Source organism: Gobius niger, assembly GCF_951799975.1.
Source record: "Gobius niger genome assembly, chromosome: 15".
Classification (NCBI taxonomy): Eukaryota; Metazoa; Chordata; class Actinopteri; order Gobiiformes; family Gobiidae; genus Gobius; species Gobius niger.
The window spans coordinates 4535743-4557240 of record NC_136866.1 but is presented as its reverse complement, the minus strand read 5'-3'; the positions used below and the strand labels follow the sequence as shown (position 1 = coordinate 4557240).

General features: G+C 43.7%; 6 protein-coding genes across 6 annotated transcripts; all 6 read right to left on the bottom strand.

Annotated features, from left to right (window-relative positions):
• Positions 1–449: 449 nt before the first annotated feature.
• Positions 450–1418, bottom strand: LOC306975036 (trace amine-associated receptor 8b-like; the record flags this gene model as incomplete). The annotated part of the gene is made up of 1 exon (XM_079572456.1): positions 450–1418. One exon carries the CDS (start codon positions 1416–1418, stop codon positions 450–452), a length of 969 nt encoding a protein of 322 aa, XP_079428582.1.
• Positions 1419–2861: 1443 nt separating this feature from the next.
• Positions 2862–3812, bottom strand: LOC306975035 (trace amine-associated receptor 4-like; the record flags this gene model as incomplete). The annotated part of the gene is made up of 1 exon (XM_079572455.1): positions 2862–3812. One exon carries the CDS (start codon positions 3810–3812, stop codon positions 2862–2864), a length of 951 nt encoding a protein of 316 aa, XP_079428581.1.
• A 2478-nt stretch (positions 3813–6290) lies between these two features.
• Positions 6291–7238, bottom strand: LOC306975034 (trace amine-associated receptor 1-like; the record flags this gene model as incomplete). Its single annotated transcript, XM_079572454.1, has 1 exon — positions 6291–7238. One exon carries the CDS (start codon positions 7236–7238, stop codon positions 6291–6293), a length of 948 nt encoding a protein of 315 aa, XP_079428580.1.
• A 1330-nt stretch (positions 7239–8568) lies between these two features.
• LOC306975033 (trace amine-associated receptor 4-like) lies at positions 8569–9525 on the bottom strand (the record flags this gene model as incomplete). The annotated part of the gene is made up of 1 exon (XM_079572453.1): positions 8569–9525. The coding sequence occupies one exon, from the start codon at positions 9523–9525 to the stop codon at positions 8569–8571; it is 957 nt and encodes a 318-aa protein (XP_079428579.1).
• A 5655-nt stretch (positions 9526–15180) lies between these two features.
• Positions 15181–16146, bottom strand: LOC306975032 (trace amine-associated receptor 1-like; the record flags this gene model as incomplete). The annotated part of the gene is made up of 1 exon (XM_079572452.1): positions 15181–16146. The coding sequence occupies one exon, from the start codon at positions 16144–16146 to the stop codon at positions 15181–15183; it is 966 nt and encodes a 321-aa protein (XP_079428578.1).
• A 2744-nt stretch (positions 16147–18890) lies between these two features.
• On the bottom strand, positions 18891–19856 carry LOC306975031 (trace amine-associated receptor 1-like; the record flags this gene model as incomplete). The annotated part of the gene is made up of 1 exon (XM_079572451.1): positions 18891–19856. The coding sequence occupies one exon, from the start codon at positions 19854–19856 to the stop codon at positions 18891–18893; it is 966 nt and encodes a 321-aa protein (XP_079428577.1).
• Between the last annotated feature and the right edge of the window lie 1642 nt (positions 19857–21498).

Genomic DNA, 21498 nt, shown 5'->3' with positions numbered 1-21498 from the left:
TTATCTTTTGCAAACCTTTCAGTATTTTTGCATATCTAATTAATCTCTCTCTTGCCCTTGACAAATGTGAGCCCCGATTGTGCCCTGAAGAAAGTTCAAATCCAATCCAACTTTATTTATATTCGAAACCACACAACCATACAAAACAATACTGTTGACCAAAGTGCCGTACGCAGGAGAACAAACAATACAAGAGCATATTGGTATATATTAGAAAAGAATCTTGTGCAGGAGAATAAAGGTCTATATAAAACTATTTTGCTCTTTAAACTTCAACTCAAAATATTCACAAAAATACATAATGCTTGGCTGTCTCAATGTTGTTTGACTTAACTGAGCCAACACCTATTGATGATTCAGATTTTATTAATTTGGGGGAAATTACGCATTCAGGGAAATGTAATCCAGCAAAGCATCTGTTCGATATCCATGGTTAATCCCTAATCACATCACATTAGTTTAGTGTTTGCAAAGTTGCCTGTGAATATTTGCCCAGATAATATAACTTTACAGGCAGACCTGAACCAGCTGTAGAAGAAGCCGTAAATGAAAGGGTTGAGCATTGAGTTGGACAGAGTGAGCCAGTTGAGAGCTTCGATCAGAGAGAACGGTGGAGTTTCACTCGCTAAAGGCAGAAAAACGATGCACAGAAAGTTTGGCATCATACATAAGAGGAACACTCCCATCACTATGGCCAGGGTTTTAGTGGCCTTATTCTCCATCTTACTGACTGTACCAGATGTAGAAATCTGTATGCTGTTTCTCTGTGTCTGAGCAACAACAAATATCTTAATATAAATGCAGAGCATTATAATTGCAGGCATGAAAAAAACAAAAACAGGTCCAGTGACATTAGAGAGTACAACACTGACTGAGCATGTTTCTTCACATGTTCCATAACTGTATCCACTTAAAATGATGCCAATACTGATCATCGCAGCAACAGTCCAAGTCACAAAGATCATGACTCCAGCCACACGCACAGTTACTGTCGTCATATAAGTGAGAGGATGACATATAGCGTGATATCTGTCAATGGAAATACAACATAAATTCAGAATGGAAGAAGTACAAAGAATTGCATCGATACAATCCCGGATTATACAAAACACATTTTCCTGGTAGAGACAGGAGGTCAGAGTATGAGCCATACTGAAAGGGAAGATTACAACTCCCACCAGCAGGTCGGCCACAGCCAGAGACAGGATCAGGTAGTTTGTGGGAATGTGCAGTTGTTTGAAATAAACAATGGAGATTATGACAAGAAGGTTTCCACAAACTGTTATAGCCGACAACAGTCCAAGTACAAGATTTACCAGTACACACAGGGCAGACGGGTCACTGGGAAATATTAAGGTTGAGAAGTTGTCCAAGTCATAACATGGATGAATGTCCGCCATAATGTCAGTTGCGTTCATCGTTTCATGAGTTCATAGGTTCATGAGTGAATGCTCCAATTATACTGTCCCTGTGCTGTTCATTGTGGGCCTGCAGACACTTTTAATAGACACCAGTCTGAACTGCTCAACTCAGTCACCCAATCAGAATATGAGGATTATCTGGGAACTATTTCTGGGAGGGCACAACAAGATCCATGAAGTGTGTCATCATCTGCATTCCTATGAAAATACCCGAGTAACTTTTTCTGAATTCATATGACCTGTTGTGGATTGGGTGCACAAATTTGTCCTTCACAAGTTTTGGCTTTATTTTCCAACCAAGAGAGTGACGGCGACAGCGCCATCTGCAGTCCGACGTCCACAGCATCCAAGGTGGACGAAAGCAAGTAGGTCCCCTCATCCCAGTTTACTGTCCCGGGGGCACAGATTTGAATTTCAACTGCCTCTGTCATCCCCCATTGCTCAAAGCGCCACAAGCAAGTAGAGACCACGTGACAGCATGAAGAGTCTGGACATCCTTTATTGATACAAAGTCAGTATTATGTTCAGAATATGTACAAAGGTGAGATTACAGTTCACCACATGGTCAGCAGGGTGGCTGGTTTTGTGGGTAGAAAGAGTAGGACAAGGGAGCGTTAGTGGCAGGACGTTTTAAAAATGATTATAGGCCTGAAACACAAAATTCAAATGAAAGCCTGGTACACACTAGAGGATTTTAAAATCGTTTGGGATTTAAAAACGTGATGCAAAGAGCAGAGCCCACACACGTAAGGACATTTTTCCACAATTCATAATTTCTCACTGAAATTAACCCACAGACTAAACTATTCTAAATGTACGACATGATATGAGACATGAGGCTAGGACCACGAGAGCCTGACTGATACTGCATGTGCCTTCATGAATAGTATGGCGTGTGGGGAGTGGACTGCAATTATAGACTTGATGAAGTTTGGGACACTTTAATGACAGGGCGGCCGTTAAAGCATGACGTAAAGTGCTTTGTGACTGCTCTCTCATATCTGCTCTGATCAGCCCGAAAGTACAACAGCCTTCGGGTCTCTCAATCGTCCAATGGCATTGGAGGCCCTGGGTGGATGTGAGTGGACTCAGCGGACAGAAGCACCGCAGCAGGAAAGAATAAAAATGGGCATTTCAAGCATAAGAGCTCGCTGCTTACCCAAGCACCATTCATATAGATGCACAGTGGCCAACAACGATGTAAAAAAGAGAAACGTGCAACACCTCGTTAAATGCCAAAACTGGCATCCAGCTACTTTAATGTGAACGAGGACTCCAGAATTATACATTTTAAAATGATTGTACAATGTACCACTAATCCTAGAAATGCTCCACTACATCTCAAGCTCTTTTTTTTAAATATCTCAATTTATGGTCAAAGTCAGTCGACCAACAAGTTACTATTTTAAAAGATTTTATTTTATAACTCAATTAAATAAATCACATTAGTTTAGTGTTTGCAAAGTTGCCTGTGAATATTTGCCCTGATAATATCATTTTACAGGCAGACCTGAACCAGCTGTAGAAGAAGCCGTAAATGAAAGGGTTGAGCATTGAGTTGGACAGAGTGAGCCAGTTGAGAGCTTCGATCAGAGAGAACGGTGGTGTTTCACTCGCTAAAGGCAGAAAAACGATGCACAGAAAGTACGGCATCAAACATAAGAGGAACACTCCCATCACTATGGCCAGGGTTTTAGTGGCCTTCCTCTCCATCTTGCTGATCCCTCCAGATTTAGAAATCTGTATGCTGTTTCTCTGTTTCTGAGCAATGAAGTAGATCTTCATGTAAATACAGAGCATTATAATTGCAGGCATGAAAAAAGCAAAAACAGGTCCAGTGACATTAGAGAGTACAACACTGACTGAGCATGTTTCTTCACATGTTCCCTGACTGTATCCACCTAAAATTATACCAATACCGATCATGGCAGCAACAGTCCAAGTCATGGAGATCATGACTCCAGCCACACGCACAGTTACTGTTGTCTTATAAGTGAGAGGATGACATATAGCGTAATATCTGTCAATGGAAATACAACACAAATTCAGAATGGAAGAAGAACAAAGAGTCGCATCAAAACAATCTCGGATTTTACAAAACACATTTTCCTGGTAGAGACAGGCGGTTACAGTATGAGCCATACTGAAAGGAAACACTACAACTCCCACCAGCAGGTCGGCCACAGACAGAGACAGGATCAGGTAGTTTGTGGGAATGTGCAGCTGCTTGAAATAAACAATGGAGATTATGACAAGAAGGTTTCCACAAACTGTTATAGCTGACAAGAGTCCAAGTACAAGATATACCAGTACACACAGGACAGATGGGTCACTGGGAAATAATAAAGTTGTAAAGTTATTCAGGTCGAAACATGGATGAATGTCCGTCATAATGTAAGTTGCGTTCATTGTTTCATATGAGTAAATGCTCCAATTATACTGTCTCTGTGCTGTTCACTGTGGGCCTGCAGACACTTTTATCGACACCACTGTCAACAGCTCAGCTCAGTCACCCAATCAGAACATGAGGATTACATGAGCTATGTTTCAGTGAGTATTGAAAGTTGCAACTTTGAGCAAAGTGTGGCGTACACGTTTTCACAACATAAGGTCTGACACCTGAATAATGTTTCAAAAATGTGGTCACTTGAAGAGGGAAAGAGACTGACATGGTCAGACTAATGACCAAGAAGCTGAAAAAGACTTACATGACATTGTTTACATTCACCATCAACATGCCCTGACCTGAGCAAGGCTCCTGATGGTCAAACCAACTCAAACACACGGTCAAAACAATGTCCTATCCAGGTACGGCTGGTATCAATGAGCTAGGTGGACTAAGCCCTTCCTGTCTTTCTTTTTTTTTTGACTGAAGAAGACTTTTTTTTTTAATACTTTATTTTATATCATAACTGCCTATTGTTATTACTGTTGTCATTACATTGTAGTTTTATTACTTTGATCACAATACATTTTTACCGCAAGAAAAAAAAATGTGCTTGCCATGATTAGCCCCGAGAGCACACACAAATATGACATTGATCGATAGAAGGCAGTACCGCATGGTCCCGCCTCCAGCACGAACACACACACTTGATCACAGAGCATGGATACGCTGAAGACTCTTCATTGATCACTTTCACTTGCAAGCGGTCTCTGTAAACCATATGGGAAACTGTCCAGGTTCACAGCTGTTGCTAACTTTAGCAGGGCATAAACAACTTGTTCCTGCTCTCATCTCATTGTGCTTAGGGTAAATGCATTGGTAGGTTAGGTAATAGTCTGCTGTTTAAAGCCTAAGTGGGCGGCACGGTGGCACAACAGTTAGCGCTCACACCTCACAGCTTGAAGGTCGATTCCCATCTGGACGGGGCCTTTCTGTGTGGAGTTTGCATGTTCTCCCCTTGTCTACGTAGGGTTCCTCCGGGTACTCCGGTTTCTCCTACCACTAAAACATGTACAATAGACCCCCCTCTAGAGTCAGGACTCCCCTGAAAAAGAGATTCTTAATCTCAGTGGGACTATCCTGGTTAAATAAAGGTCAATAAAATAAACAACAGGTCTTATGAGTTTTTGGCTGTGCAATTTTTGGCAATTCCCAAATCGCGAGTTTATTTTTTTGTTTGGGGAGAATGTAGTTGTGGTGTAAGATCACCATGCACTCAGCATACAACCTTTAAAGGGACTATATACGGAGTTAATGTTAAAATGATGTATTTTCCTCCCCCTACATGTTACAGTAATGTCCTAAAGTGTAGAATGAGCCCAGACCTTCTAGTTTATTTTTGTTTATTTCTTAGCCAACACAAACACGGTGCACAACAGCCCCGCCTAGAGTTTACATCTCCAGCTGCCACTGATCCTCTCTGGCCTCTTCCCTCTCTCAGAGATAACAAACTAAATAAAAAATCTGTGATTGCGTTGGATTTAATGTTTTGTCATTCCAATTAGAGTTTTTGTTGAAAAAAAAAAAGGTAAAATTCCCTAATTTTACATTAAAAATATCTATACCAAAATCCGCAGATGATTTTTATCCACGGAAATATTCCCTCAACAGAAATACTTGCGGATCAGGCAACTATGAGCAAGAGAGAATTAAACAGGAATATTTCACTGGAAGGAACATTTGCAAATATGAAGTGCTTGAAAAAGAAATGACAGTAAAATTGGTCTGTTGTTAATCTAATTTATTTGGGTATTTGTTCGGGACAGTGCATATTAATGAACATACGTGGGACTCATGCATGTAAACACGCCTCACTGGACTATAGCCGTCCCCCACCCATACTCTCAAACACACTTTCACTCATACTGGCCTACAGTATTGTACATGTTTTTCTTGGTACGGGAAAGCGTACAGTAGTACCCAAAGGAAACCTACGCAGGCAGATGGAGAACATGCAAACTTTAATGTTTTCATACTACATAAGGTTCAATGCTTCTAGGATTCTGTGGTCAGATGTATGTCTTTTTACTGGGAGCTGAGTCTTTTGGATCTGTTCATTTCACAGAGCAATTTGTATTACTTTGGGGTGAATCATAAAAACAAAGTCGTTATGAACTTTTGAGCTGATTCTCATTCTCTGATTTTTATTTTACTGGATATATTACGGAAAAACATCCATTACATAAAATATGAAACTATTGTTTTAAATGTGCACAGCTATTTCTTTTTTATACTGGAAGTAAAACATATCAACGAAAGATCTTTTTGTTCTAGTCTCTCGACCAGTGCATTAGGACAGTTTTGACTAAAAAAATACTTTCTTCACGTTCTGTGTCATGGGGTCTGTTGAACATATTTATAAATCATAGTTATGATGAAATTACAACTCCTGAGAATGTGTTTACACTGTAGTACTCAAAACATCACATTAGTTTAGTGTTTGCAAAGCTGCCGGTGAATATTTGTCCAGATAATATCATTTTACAGGCAGACCTGAACCAGCTGTAGAAGAAGCCGTAAATGAAAGGGTTGAGCATTGAGTTGGACAGAGTGAGCCAGTTGAGAGCTTCGATCAGAGAGAACGGTGGAGTTTCACTCGCTAAAGGCAGAAAAACGATGCACAGAAAGTACGGCATCATACATAAGAGGAACACTCCCATCACTATGGCCAGGGTTTTAGTGGCCTTCCTCTCCATCTTACTGATCCCTCCAGAAGTAGAAATCTGTATGCTGTTTCTCTGTGTCTGAGCGACAAAGAAGATTTTTATGTAAATACAGAGCATTATAAATGCAGGCATGAAAAAAGCAAAAATGGCCCCAGCCACTGTACTCAAAAAGTCAACAAGACACATCTCTTCACATGTTCCCTGACTGTGTCCACTTAAAATGATGCCAACACCGATCATCGCAGCAACACTCCAAGTCACAAAGATCATGACTCCAGCCACACGCACAGTTACTGTCGTCTTATAAGTGAGAGGATGACATATAGCGTGATATCTGTCAATGGAAATACAACATAAATTCAGAATGGAAGAAGTACTAACAGTAACATCAAAATAATCCCGGATTTTACAAAACACATTTTCCTGGTAGAGACAGGAGGTTACAGTATGAGCCATACTGAAAGGGAAGATTACAACTCCCACCAGCAGGTCGGCCACAGCCAGAGACAGGATCAGGTAGTTTGTGGGAATGTGCAGCTGCTTGAAATAAACAATGGAGATTATGACAAGAAGGTTTCCACAAACTGTTATAACTGACAAGAGTCCAAGTACAAGATATACCAGTACACACAGGACAGACGGGTCACTGGGAAATAATAAAGTTGTAAAGTTATTCAGGTCGAAACATGGATGAATGTCCGTCATAATGTGAGTTGCGTTCATAGTTTCATATGAGTGATTGTTCCCTGTGCTGTTCACTGTGGGCCTGCAGACACTTTTATCGACACCACTGTCAACAGCTCAGCTCAGTCACCCAATCAGAACATGAGGATTACGTGGGCTATGTTTCAGTGAGTATTGAAAGTTGATGAAAGTTTGCAACTTTGAGCAATTCTGAAAAGTTGGCGTGAACATTTTCACAACACAAGGTCTGACACCTGAATAATGTTTAACCTAACGTGGTCACTTGAAGAGGGAAAGAGACTGACAAGGACGGACAAATGACCAAGAGGCTGAAAAAGACTTACATGACATTGTTTACAGTCACCATCGACATCCCCTGAACAAGAGCAAGGCTGATGGTCAAACCAACCCAAAAACTAAATCCCACGGACATACGCACGGTCATAACAATGTCCTATTTCAAATCTGTGATGCTACAAACTGGCCTCTTCCCTCCCTCAGAGAGAAAAAAAAAGCTGCGATTGCGTTGGATTTAATGCTTTTGTGGCCAGATTGATGTCTCTTTACTGGGAGCTAAGTCTTTTTGATCTGTTCATCTCACAGAGCAAGTTTTAGGGCAATTTGCACTTCTTTTGGGGTGAATCTTTGAAACATTGAATGGGGAACATAAAGACCTTTTCCAACAAAGATCCAGTTTGAACTGTTTACCTTAAAAAAAAAAAAAACATCCAAAAGAGCCTATTCGGTCATGAATGTCACATCACTACAAGGATTACGTTAGCATTTGCACATTGGTGATTGTGTGTTCGACTTGCATTTCATTAATTACATTTTCTAAACAAATACACTTATACAAGAGACAGAGAGTATGGGCAGCACTCCATGGTTCTCTGATTTTCCTCATCAACCCAAAACCTGCACAAGAGGCTAAACCTCCAGGTACTCCTGACCTACCCAAGATCAAGAAGTCATGATCCTCAGACTTTGCACTGCAATCGCCCGCTGCACTCGGCAGGATGCCCCACAGTGGCCTTGAAAGTTGGGACGGTCAAAAACAGATGACAGATTTCCCCGAAAGAGGTTGTTCAGCTTTACACTTTTCAGGACTACAGGATTTTTATTTTACTGGATATATGCTGAGACCGTTGCCCCCGCGACCCGGCCCCGGATAAAGCGGAGGATGGATGGATGGATGGCTAGATGGCAACAAAAGATCTCTTTCTTGTTTTAGTCTCTACGTTCTACTTTCTACTCATTCTATGCTATGGGCTCTGTTAAACACATTTATAAATCATAGATATGATGAAATTACAACTCCTGAGCATGTGTTTACACTGTAGTACGAAAAAAATCACATTAGTTTAGTGTTTGCAAAGTTGCCGGTGAATATTTGTCCAGATAATATCATTTTACAGGCAGACCTGAACCAGCTGTAGAAGAAGCCGTAAATGAAAGGGTTGAGCATTGAGTTGGACAGTGCGAGCCAGTTGAGAGCTTCGATCAGAGAGAACGGTGGAGTTTCACTCGCTAAAGGCAGAAAAACGATGCACAGAAAGTACGGCATCATACAAAAGAGGAACACTCCCATCACTATGGCCAGGGTTTTAGTGGCCTTCCTCTCCATCTTACTGATCCCTCCAGATTTAGAAATCTTTATGCTGTTTCTCTGTCTCTGAGCGACCATAAAGATCTTGATATAAATACAGAGCATTATAAATGCAGGCATGAAAAAAGCAAAAATGGCCCCTACCACTGTACTCAAAAAGTCAACAAGACACATCTCTTCACATGTTCCCTGACTGTGTCCACTTAAAATTATACCAATACCGATCATCGCAGCAACACTCCAAGTCACAAAGATCATGACTCCAGCCACACGCACAGTTACTGTCGTGAGAGGATGACATATAGCGTGATATCTGTCAATGGAAATACAACATAAATTCAGAATGGAAGAAGAAGTGACAGTAACATCAAAATAATCCCGGATTTTACAAAACACATTTTCCTGGTAAAGACAGGCGGTTACAGTATGAGCCATACTGAATGGAAACACTACAACTCCCACCAGCAGGTCGGCCACAGCCAGAGACAGGATCAGGTAGTTTGTGGGAATGTGCAGCTGCTTGAAATAAACAATGGAGGTTATGACAAGAAGGTTTCCACAAACTGTTATAGCTGACAAGAGTCCAAGTACAAGATATACCAGAACACACAGGACAGACGGGTCACTGGGAAATAATAAAGTTGTAAAGTTATTCAGGTCGAAACATGGATGAATGTCCAGGATCATGTGAGTTGCACTCATCCTCAGAAGAGAGTGTTGTTCACTCTTAACTAAACATCTAACTACAGCCACATGTAGCCACTCTCGACTGGTCAGTGTGCAAATGCGCTAAAGCATATAATGACATCAGTCTCCAAACGACACTGACAAAAGCCAATCAGATCATTGGGAGTTACTGGACATGGCTGCCATAGGTTCTTGCACATGCACACAACTGTACATTGATTCTTTCATACAGAAGAGTAGATGGGTCAGTCGCCTCTTCGTGTATTTCGTCTGAATACAAATTTGAACAAGATCTTCATCACTTTAGAAAAAAAATCACGTCATGTTTTTACAGTATTTGATCATGTTAGCACATTATATGAAATTAGGATTATACATCATCGCAGAGAAAAAATAATCCGTGCATAAATCCATTTCCATAATGTGTTCAATGCTTTTAATAACTCCATCCATGTTGATGCATGGATTAAGTCTGTGAAGAAGAGGGTGCTATTTTTTTTAAGTAATTACAGCTATATTTTATGAGCTAAAGACATTTGAGACCTACACATTTCTTCCCCCACATTTCTTCCCCCACACCTGCAGCACAGTGGAGGCATCGCACTGTGGCGACGCGCTCAGTCGCAGCAGCTCAGGACTAACCCAACATCTGAATGGAATTTTGTTCTACTTTATAATTGTACAATTTTTGAAACAAATTTTGTTTTTTTACGGAAAGGGTACTTTTGGGGTGACACAAAAATCCCCACCTTGCATGTGTGTTCTGTATCTAACCACTGTGTCTGCATGTGTGCTGTGTCTAACCCCTGTGAACAGGACCGGAAGTCTTGCCCCCAAAAGTACCCTTTCCATAAAAAAACGTACATTTGTTTCAAAACATGTGTTTTGCACTTCCAGGCCACCGTATACTTCAGATGGAGCTTGTTTGAAAGATAAAAATCAGCTGATTCCACAACAAAAAACGGTAAGTCTCAATCTCTTATGGTTTGAAATTATAAGCAAAAGTTTACAACATAAAATACATAAAGTAGCCGAGGTGAACAAACTTCTGACCGATTCCAGTTTCAGAGACATCGGCCTTTTGATCAGCCGATGCAGAAAACACCCAAATATCGGCCCAATATATCTGCCAGTTGATATCGGTCGGGCCCTAATGTTGTGTTTCATGACCATTCTGTATTGCCTAAAATCATGATAAGATCTTGAATGCCAGAAGGAACCTGTTTAAGTGTTATGCAGCTGAAATAAATGAGAAAAACAACACACAATGGGCCGTAAACAATGTTTATGGACAATCAACATGTTATCGGACATGATGGGAGTAGTTAAAGGTTTGCCCTGAACAAACTAAGCAGTTTTCTGCATTTGCCAGACACCATCCATCCATTTTCTTCCGCTTTATCCGGGGCCGGGTCGCGGGGGCAGCAGTCTCAGCAGAGATGCCCAGACTTCCCGATCCACACACACCTCCTCCAGCTGTTCTGGGGGGACCCCGAGGCGACACCAGGCCAGCTCGAAGACATTGTCCCACCAGCGTGCCCTGGGCCTTCCACAAGGCCTTGTCCCACTAGGACATGCCTGGAACACCTCCCGCGGGAGGCGACCAGGAGGCATCCGAAACAGATGCCCGAGCCACCTCAGCTGGCTCCTTTCGACGTGAAGGAGCAGCGACTCTACTCCGAGCTCCTCCCGGGTAACTGAGCTCCTCACCCGATCTCGAAGGGTGCGCCCAGCCACCCTGCGAAGGAAACTCATTTCGGCCGCTTGTATTCGCGATCTTGACCCAAATCTCATGACCATAGGTGAGGGTGGGAACGTAGATCGATCGGTAAATCGAGAGCTTTGCCCCGACTCAGCTCCCTCTTCACCACGACAGACCGATACAGCGACCGCATCACTGCTGACGCCGCACCGATCCGTCTGTCGATCTCACGCTCCATCCGTCCCTCACTCGTGAACAAGACCCCGAGATACTTGAGCTCCTCCACTTGAGGTAAGGACTCCCCATCGACCTGTAGAGGGGAAACCACCTTTTTCCGGTGGAGAACCATGGCCTCAGATTTGGAGGTGCTGATCCTCATCCCGGCCGCTACACACTCGGCTGCAAACCGCCCCAGAGCGCCTAGAAATTCTGTCCATAAAAGTAATGAACAGAACCGGTGACAAAGGGCAGCCCTGGCGGAGACCAACACGCACCGGGAACAGGTCTGACTTACTGCCAGCAATGCGAACCAAGCTCCTGCTGCGGTCATACAGGGAACGGACAGCCCTTAGCAGAGGGCCCCGGACCCCATACTCCCGGAGCACCCACAGGGCATCACGAGGGACGCGGTCGAACGCTTTCTCCAGATCCACAAAACACATGTGGACTGGTTGGGCGAACTCCCACGAACTTTCGAGCACCCGATGAAGGGTATAGAGCTGGTCCAGTGTGCCACGACCAGGACGAAAACCGCATTGTTCCTTCTGGATCCAAGGTTCGACTATCGGCCAGATCCTCCTCTCCAGCACCCTGAAGTAGACCTTACCGGGGAGGCTGAGGAGGGTGATCCCTCTGTAATTGGAACACACCCTCCGATCCCCCTTCTTAAAGAGAGGGACTACCACCCCGGTCTGCCAATCCAGGGGTACTGTCCCCGACCGCCACACGATGTTGCAGAGACGTGTCAGCCAAGACACTCCTACATCATCCAGAGACTTAAGGTACTCAGGGTGAATCTCATCCACCCCCGGAGCCTTGTCACCGAGGAGCTTTCTCACCACCTCGGTGACTTCAGCCCCGGTGATGGGCGAGCCCACCTCCGAGTCCTCAGCCTCTGCTTCCTCATCGGAAGACGTGACGGTGGGATTGAGGAGATCCTCGAAGTACTCCTTCCACCGCCCGACGACATCCCCAGTTGAGGTCAGCAGCCCCCCACCTGCACTGTAAACAGTGTGGGTAAAGCACTGCTTCCCCATCCTGAGGCGCCAGATGGTTTGCCAGAATCTCCTCGAGGCCGACCGATTTTTTTCCTCCATGGCTTCTCCGAACTCCTCCCAGACCGGAGTTTTTGCCTCTGTGACCGCCCGAGCTGCAGCACGCTTGGCCTGCCGGTACCTCTCAGCTGCCTCCGGAGTCCCACAGGCCAGGTAGGACTCCTTCTTCAGCTTGACGGCATCCCTTACTTCCGGGCGCCACCACCGGGTTCGGGGATTGCCGCCGAGACAGGCACTAGAGACCTTACGGCCACAACTGCGAGCAGCCGCATCGACAATAGAGGAGGAGAACAGAGTCCACTCGGACTCCATGTCCCCAACCTTCCTCTGAATCCGGGTGAAGCTCTTCCGGAGGTGGGACAGAGGGATCCGCCAGTCCCACCTCCAGAAGAGAGTTCCTCCCCTGCCAGCGGATCCAGCTCACCACCAGGTGGTGATCGGTTGACAGCTCAGCCCCTCTCTTCACCCGAGTGTCCGAGACACGCGGCCGGAGATCAGACGACACAACTACAAAGTCGATCATCGACCTCCTGCCTAGGGTGTCCTGGTGCCACGTGCACTTCTGGACACCCTTGTGCTCGAACATGGTGTTCTTCTATGGACAAACTGCGACTAGCACTGAAGTCCAATAACAGAACACCACTCGGGTTCAGATCAGGGAGGCCGTTCTTCCCAATCACCCCCTCCCAGGTCTCACTGTCGTTACCCACGTGGGCGTTGAAGTCCCCCAGCAGAACAATGTCCCCAGTCGGAGCACCATCTAGTACCCCTCCCAGGGACTCCAAGAAGGCCGGGTACTCTGCATCGATGTTGGGCCCGTAGGCCGAGACAACGGTGAGGACAGGTCTCTTACCCGAAGGCGTAGGGACGCAACCCTCTCGTTCACCGGGGTGAACTCCAACACGTGACGGCTGAGCTGGGGGGATATGAGCAAACCCACCCCAGCCCGCCTCCTCTCCCCGCGGGCAACTCCAGAAAAATGGAGAGTCCAGCCTCTCTCCAGGAGTTGGGATCCGGAACCCAAGCTGTGCGTGGAGGTGAGCCCAACTATATCTAGTCGGTATCTCTCAACCTCCCGCACAAGCTCAGGCTCTTTCCCCCCCAGCGAAGTGACGTTCCATGTCCCGAACGCCAGAAGCTGCGCATACGGATCAGGTTGTCGAGGCACCTGCCTCTGACTGCCACCCAGTCCTCTCCGCACCCGACCCCTACAGGGGCCCCCCTAAATTTGCGAGACACAATGCCGATAAATGTCTGTGATAGTATTACCACCACAAATGTTTGGAATGATGTGCGATAAACATAATCCCATAATACTGCCGGAGCTGGGATTGAACTATCAACCCTCCGATCACTGTTGTGTCACAGAATAACTGTGGACTTAATGAATTATGTTTATGGTTAAATTAGTGGTATACCTGTATATATTTTTAGCATTATATATATTTTTTCATTATTATTTTTTAGTTCAACAAGGAAACACGATGAGGACTGTATTTTCCAAAACCATACACCATCATCAATCAGTTCACACATTTGAAAAGTGGAAAGCCCCACATTAGTCTGAGAAGTATTTTTTTCTATCAAGGAACTACCTCGACTCTTTTGTGTTGGGCTATCACCGAGGAAAATCTATTGTGCATAATTCAGCATAATTCCATTCCTATGTGTTCAATGCCTTTAATAACTGGTTTAGTAGTTTAATAACCATTTTGTCAATGTTTACGCATGAAGTAGTGCTGTCGATTAAGTCTGTGAAGAAGAGTGAGCTATTGTGGTGCCCCTGGGCAACGCACATCACACATTATAATTATCACATGCAAAACTGCTGCAGTTCAGTGAGATTCGGGGGTTGTACTTTCTTATTCCACGCTCTCCTGTGAGTGTTTACTTGCTATGGCCATAAAAATATAACGAAACGTAAATGTTTGGGTGGATTTAGTTTAAGCAGACACTGTTTATTCATTCTTATGATTGTGATGAAAATCAGGCCACATTTTATGACCAATCTAGGCAGAAAAGTGAGAAATTCCAAACAGTGGGTTTTACTGTTTCTTGCCACTGTAGCGCAGGGGACTAGTTGTGTCAGGAAGAGTTTCACCTGTATATGACTGCACTAAAAAGCCTCAAAAGCCAGTTAATCTTCACACAGCTATGACATATAAAAAACAACACTGCTTTGTCATCAAACATAAGATTTAATATTATGTTAAACAAATCTTAAAAACATCAGAAGGCTCTTTATCTTCTTTTTTCAACACATAAAGCACAAATTAAGTATGTGATTCACAGTGTTGCGTTACTCAAATTAAAGCATTATACAAGTACATTCAACTCTTGGGCATCCACCACAAATGTCATTGTACAGTTTTGTATAATTACAAATAAAGCACCTAAATTAAAATGTTAGCTGTGGTCCAAACTCATTCCTAAGTTTTCATATTTTCATTATTTGTAATATCACAGGCACATTTCACAACTTGCAGGATCACTTTTCAAGGTCATTGTCACATAAATGCCATAGAAAACTAGAGAGTTCATGATGCTTTGTACTTATGCTTTGTACTTAGGTCCACAGTGTCTTTTCCCCACAAATGTCTGAGTTTACAATATACTAAAGGAGGTCAAAACAACATTTGTTCCATGACTGGAAAAAAAGCAAGTATAGCGCCTTTAACCTGAACCTCTAAACATTTACTGTAGCTTGGAGTTTGTGAAATCACCTATGAATATTCTCCCAGTTATAATCATTCTGAAGGCGGCTCGGAACCAGCTATAGAAGAAAGCATAGATGAAGGGGTTGAGGGTTGAATTCAGGAGCGCAAACCAGTTGAGAAGTTCTATGAAGGGCAGGGGCAGAAGTGACCCGGGGCTGAAAGACATGACCGTGGTGCAAATGTAGAACGGCAGCCAGCACAACAGGAAAACCCCCATCACGGTCGCCAAAGTCTTGGTCGCCTTTCTCTCCGTTTTACTGACTCCGCTCTGAGTGCTTTGGATGCTGCGTGCCTGCTTCTGCGCCACCAGAAAAATCTTAAAATATACACAGAGCATGACGAAAACCGGGGCGTAAAAGGCCAAAATGAGTCCCATGATGTTCGCCAGCACGATGTTCGCGAAGCACTCGCCCTCGCAGTGCTGCTGGTTGATCACCGTAAGACCGATTCCGATGAAAGCGGAAACGCTCCAGCTAACCATGATCATACCCAGAACCACATGGTCATTTATTCTAGCCCTGTAAGTCAAAGGCTGGCACACGGCGTAATACCTGTCAATAGAAATACAACACAGGTGCAGAATAGAAGATGTGCAAAGGGACATGTCAAAAGTGCTGCGGACTTGGCAGAACAGATCCTTTTCAAAACGACATGAGCTAAAGGAGAACTCTATGGTGAGAGGGAAGACCACACACCCAACAAGCAGGTCGGCCACCGCGAGAGACAGGATGAGATAGTTAGTCGGAGTGTGCAGTTGTCTAAAATAAATAATAGACAGGATTACAAGGAGGTTGCCACATGCTGTTATGAAAGACAACAAACCGAGGCAGAAATACAGAAGGAAACACAGTGCAGAAGGGTTGTCCGTCAACACAAAGGAGTTCACATTAAGTCTGTGGCACGGGTGTACTTCGATGTAGGCATCTGTTCTGTTCAACGGCATTCCTGTGTCCAACAATTCATTCGCCAATAAAGAGTAATTACTATTCTTCATGCACCTTCTTGACGATTCGCTCTCACACAGTGGACGCTGAACACTGGCAGGAGTCTGAGCTTTCTGCGGTAGAACCTGGCACAACTCTGACCAGTGCACTGATAAACGTCTTTTGTCCAATCAGAGAAAGTCTTGCCCCATGAGACGTGTTTCAGACAGAATAGTGTGGTGGAAGTTCCGTTGTTTTTTTTAGTTTAGTTTATTTGAGCTGCTCAATTTTACATGCCCTGACGAAGAACTGTGCGGTCGAAACACGTAGGCTGGTCCATACTTAATAAAGGACTTTTATTTTTGCTATGTGACTCGAGTGCCTCGGACTTTATTTTGCTTTTTTGACTGCTTTTGCTACTTAGCACAAGCTGTTCTACAAGCCAGTCTCAGCTAATTTACTCTTATATATTAATTTAAGATTTAAAACTTGAAATGTCAATGATGAGGTTCTCAAAAGTAAGTTCATAAGCCAGCGGACAAATCACACTGGCATGTGCGACTGAATTTTTGAGACGAATAAATATTTTGGCACCAAATTCAATACTTCTGATGAAATCTATTGTAACTTTTGACTCTGAGACCACATGAGCCGTTTCCGTCCGATTTCCATAAACAACACGGAAACGGCCTTACTGAAAGTGTCCAGTGACATTATGATGTCTGATGATTCTGGAAAACGCATTGTTCTAGTTCTCTTGGATCTGTCCTCAGCCTTTGACACTGTTGACCATCAGGTTCTGCTGAGAAGACTGAAGGATCAAGTAGGACTGTCAGGGTCAGTGGTGCTCCTCATATTTATGTGGGCGTAGCTTTAGTGCTACAGCCAAACAAATAAGGTCTGAACTTGCGGATTTGTTGTGTGGAGTGCCTCAAGGTTCCATTTTGGGTCCTGTTTTATTTTTGTTGTATTTGACCCCTTAGGGAAAGATCTTCCCAATGTTCAGTGATGTTTCTTTCCACCTATTCGCTGATGATATCCAGCTTTACTGCTCCTTTAAGCCGTCTGGAATCCGGAAGCTAAACTCCTTCCTCCATTGTCTCGTGGAAACAAAACAATAGCTAGGCAATAACTCTCTGCAGCTCAGTGCAGACTAAACAGAAACACTGTTTTTTGCCCCTGATGAATCAATTCCAGGGATTAAACAGTACTTGGGTGACTTAGGTCAGTCTGCTAAGCCAAGTCTTAGAAAGTTGGGAGTTATCTTTGACAAAGATCTGTCATTAGTGCAGCTCTGTAAGCAGCTGACGAGGAACTGCTTCTTTCAACTAAGGAAAATATCTAAACTTAGGAATATGGTCTCACGGAATGATTTGGAGCTTATCTTTCATGCTTTTTTGTCTTTGCGATTAGACTAGTGTAATAGTTTGTTTTCATGTCTAAACAAGAAGGAGCTTCTCGACTGCTATTAGTGCAAATCGCTGCAGCGAGAATTCTGACCCGTACTAATAGGAGGACTCACATATCCCCTATTCTAAAAGAACTTTATTGGCTGCCAGTGTCCTATAGGATCAAGTTTAAAATTCTGCTTCTAGCTTTCAGAGCCTTGCATGGTCAGGCTCTGAGGTCTGTGGATCAGAATCTGCTGAAGGTTCCTCGCACTCGTTTTCGGACTAGAGGTGACCGATCCTTCCAGGATGTTGCACCCAGGCTTTGGAATGATCTTCCGCCCTCTTTGCGCTCAATTGACGCCTTAAAGAGCAAACTTAAGACTCAACTATTGGTTCAGGCTTTTAATTAGCTACTTTTGCGCCGCATTGTCTTGGCCTTTTATATTGCGCGTACTTTCTGATGTTTTTGAACTGTGTTGTGAAGCACTTTGAGGCTTATTGTCTGTGAAAGGTGCTATATAGATAAAGCTCACTTACACGAAACCCAGCTGACTTGAGCTAGCCCTCAGCAGTAATTCAAGCCAACCTTTTGACCCGTTTGATTTAATCTTTTGTGGTATGAGGAACATTGTGCTGGAATGTGCAAAGACAAACGGCTATTTTTTCCAGTAATTGACTGTCGTTTTTCAGTGGCAGCGGCTCAGGACTAACCCAACATCTGAATGTAATTTTATTTGTGCAATGACAAATAAAGAACTTACTTACTTATTGTGGTCTCCCTTGGCAAAGCATATCAGGCATATTATATTGTACTCATAGCAAAGGGGACTAGTTGTATCAGGAAGAGTTTCACCTGTTTGTGACTGAGCAAGTGACACACATTATGCATGCGCTGATAGTTGCCCCGCTGCACTAAAAAGCCTTAAAAGCCAGTTGATCTTCACACAACTATGACTTCAAAAGACAACATTGCTTTGTCATCAAACATAACATTTATTTTTATGTTAAACAAATCAAACATCAGAAATCTCTCTGTTTTTTTTCAACAGATAAAGCACAAATTAAGTATGTGATTCACAGTGTTGCGTTACTCAAATTAAAGCATTACTCAAGTGCATTCAAATCATGGGCAGCCACCACAAATGTTGCTGTACAGTTGTTGTACTGTGTAATGACAAATAAAACACCTAAATTAAAATATTAGTTGTGTACAATGCTTTGTACTTAGGTCCACAGTGTCTTTTCCCCACAAATCTGAGTTTACAATATACTAAAGGAGGTCAAAACACTTGTTCCACTACTGGATAAAAACAAAACAAAAGATAAGGTATAGTGCCTTTAACCGAATCCTCTATCAGATGAAAAATCCTGATTTACTGTAGCTTGGAGTTTTTGAAATCACCTATGAATATTCTCCCAGTCATAATCATTCTGAAGGCGGCTCGGAACCAGCTATAGAAGAAAGCATAGATGAAGGGGTTGAGGGTTGAATTCAGGAGCGCAAACCAGTTGAGAAGTTCGATGAAGGGCAGGGGCAGAAGTGACCCGGGGCTGAAAGACATGACAGTGGTGCAAATGTAGAACGGCAGCCAGCACAACAGGAAAACCCCCATCACGGTCGCCAAAGTCTTGGTCGCCTTTCTCTCCGTTTTACTGACTCCGCTCTGAGTGCTTTGGATGCTGCGTGCCTGCTTCTGCGCCACCAGAAAAATCTTAAAATATACACAGAGCATGACGAAAACCGGGGCGTAAAAGGCCAAAATAAGTCCCATGATGTTCGCCAGCACGATGTTCGCGAAGCACTCGCCCTCGCAGTGCTGCTGGTTGATCACCGTAAGACCGATCCCGATGAAAGCGGAAACACTCCAGCTAACCGTGATCATACCCAGAACCACATTGTCGTTTATTCTAGCCCTGTAAGTCAAAGGCTGGCACACGGCGTAATACCTGTCAATAGAAATACAACACAGGTGCAGAATAGAAGATGTGCAAAGGGACATGTCAAAAGTGCTGCGGACTTGGCAGAACAGATCCTTTTCAAAAAGACATGAGGTAATGGAGAACTCTATGGTGAGAGGGAAGACCACACACCCAACAAGCAGGTCGGCCACCGCCAGAGACAGGATGAGATAGTTGGTCGGAGTGTGCAGTTGTCTAAAATAAATAATAGACAGGATTACAAGGAGGTTGCCACATGCTGTTATGAAAGACAACAAACCGAGGCAGAAATACAGAAGGAAACACAGTGCAGAAGGGTTGTCCGTCAACACAAAGGAGTTCACATTAAGTCTGTGGCACGGGTGTACTTCGATGTAGGCATCTGTTCTGTTCAACGGCATTCCTGTGTCCAACAATTCATTCGCCAATAAAGAAAGAGTAATTACTATTCTTCATGTACCTTCTTCACATTAGGCTCTCACACAGGTGACGCCAAAAAAAAACCCGGTAAAGGCCTGGCACTACTCTGGCAACGCGCTGATAAACTTTTCTCTTCTTTTCTTTTGTCCAATCAGAGAAAGTCTTGCCACATGAGACGCGGTTCGGGCAGAGCAGTGTTGGTGGAAGTTCCACACAAAACTTTCGGCATTAAAAAGGACATAAGCCCATTACAATTACATATTTTATTACACCAAATTCAATCGTTCTAAAGAATAAAAATAAATGAACTTTTGACTCTCAGACATGGAAGCTCAGCTGACTTGAGCTGGCCTCCATCCGTAATTCTTAGTAACCTTTTCACACTTTGATTTAATCTCTCGTGGTGTGAGGATCCCTGTGCTGGAATGCGGAAAGACAACAGGATGATTGACATAATTCACTTTCTTGCTTCCCGCTCCGTTTCTCAGTAATGGACTGCAGCAGATTATTCCACTTTTTTTGTTTTGTTGTTTATTTTCCATGTGCCTGTCGTCTAAAGCCTCAGTTTGAACTCCGCTCCAAAAAAAGTCAAACTAAAATCATTCAAATCCGCACCCCGTAGCTTTGAATTTACAAGATGTGCCGAGCAACTCTAATGTGGCGCCATGATGTTTGGCCACAGAACTGGATTGGCAGGTGTGACTAAGCCGTGTATTATGGGAAAAGTGATGACTGGATTCCTTAGCCGTGTCATGTCTCAGTGTGTTCGCAGATAGACGCTCGCAAACATGTTTCCCCTTTCGCCGGAACATTTCGGACCAGAACAGGTAAAACGATTCCATTTCTTCAAAAGCGATACCACCGCTGTTTGTGGCATTTGGGAATATTTGTGTTGTTTCATCTGGTGGGATTTTGACTTAGCGTTTTGGATCAACCTGCCTGGCTGTGAGTAGATATATAAAGTATGATTTATATAAAGTTTTGGACCGTGTCGTCAAAACTGCTATTATTTGTGGGATTCCTGGAGCATGTCATAATAATAAGCCAATGGAAATTCAGGAGTTAGGAGCCGAAACCTGACTCGGTTGCTCCGTGTCTCGTCAAGTTATAATATTATAAGTCTATGTATAATGTAGCACCCTCAATGTGATGGCAATTGCTATGGTAACCACTCCACCCCAAACCATACAGAGCTAAAACATGTATTTTATCCTTAAACTGCCACTACTAGATTTCTGATATAATTGATTTCATCATTAAAGGAATAGTTCACTGTTTTTCCATACTGAGATATGTTCTTACCTGAGCTTAGACGAGTTGATGCGTACCGGTCTGGTCTTTGTGGGTGCCCATGGAAGAGCGTGGTAGCTTCCAACTTCACCCCCGTTTGGAGCAATAGGAATACACTGGGAGAGGCCAAATGCTAACAACATCTTTCGTCTTTTCGCGTGACTGAGGGCACGCACAAAGACCAGACAGGTACGCATCAACTCGTCTAAGCTCAGGTAAGAACATATCTCAGCAAGGCCGTGGGAACCCAGGGTGCTGAGGGCGCTGCAGCACCCCCCTGGTGGATAGTTTGTGAACTGCAGGCAACGTTAACCCCTTAACTCCCACCTGAAC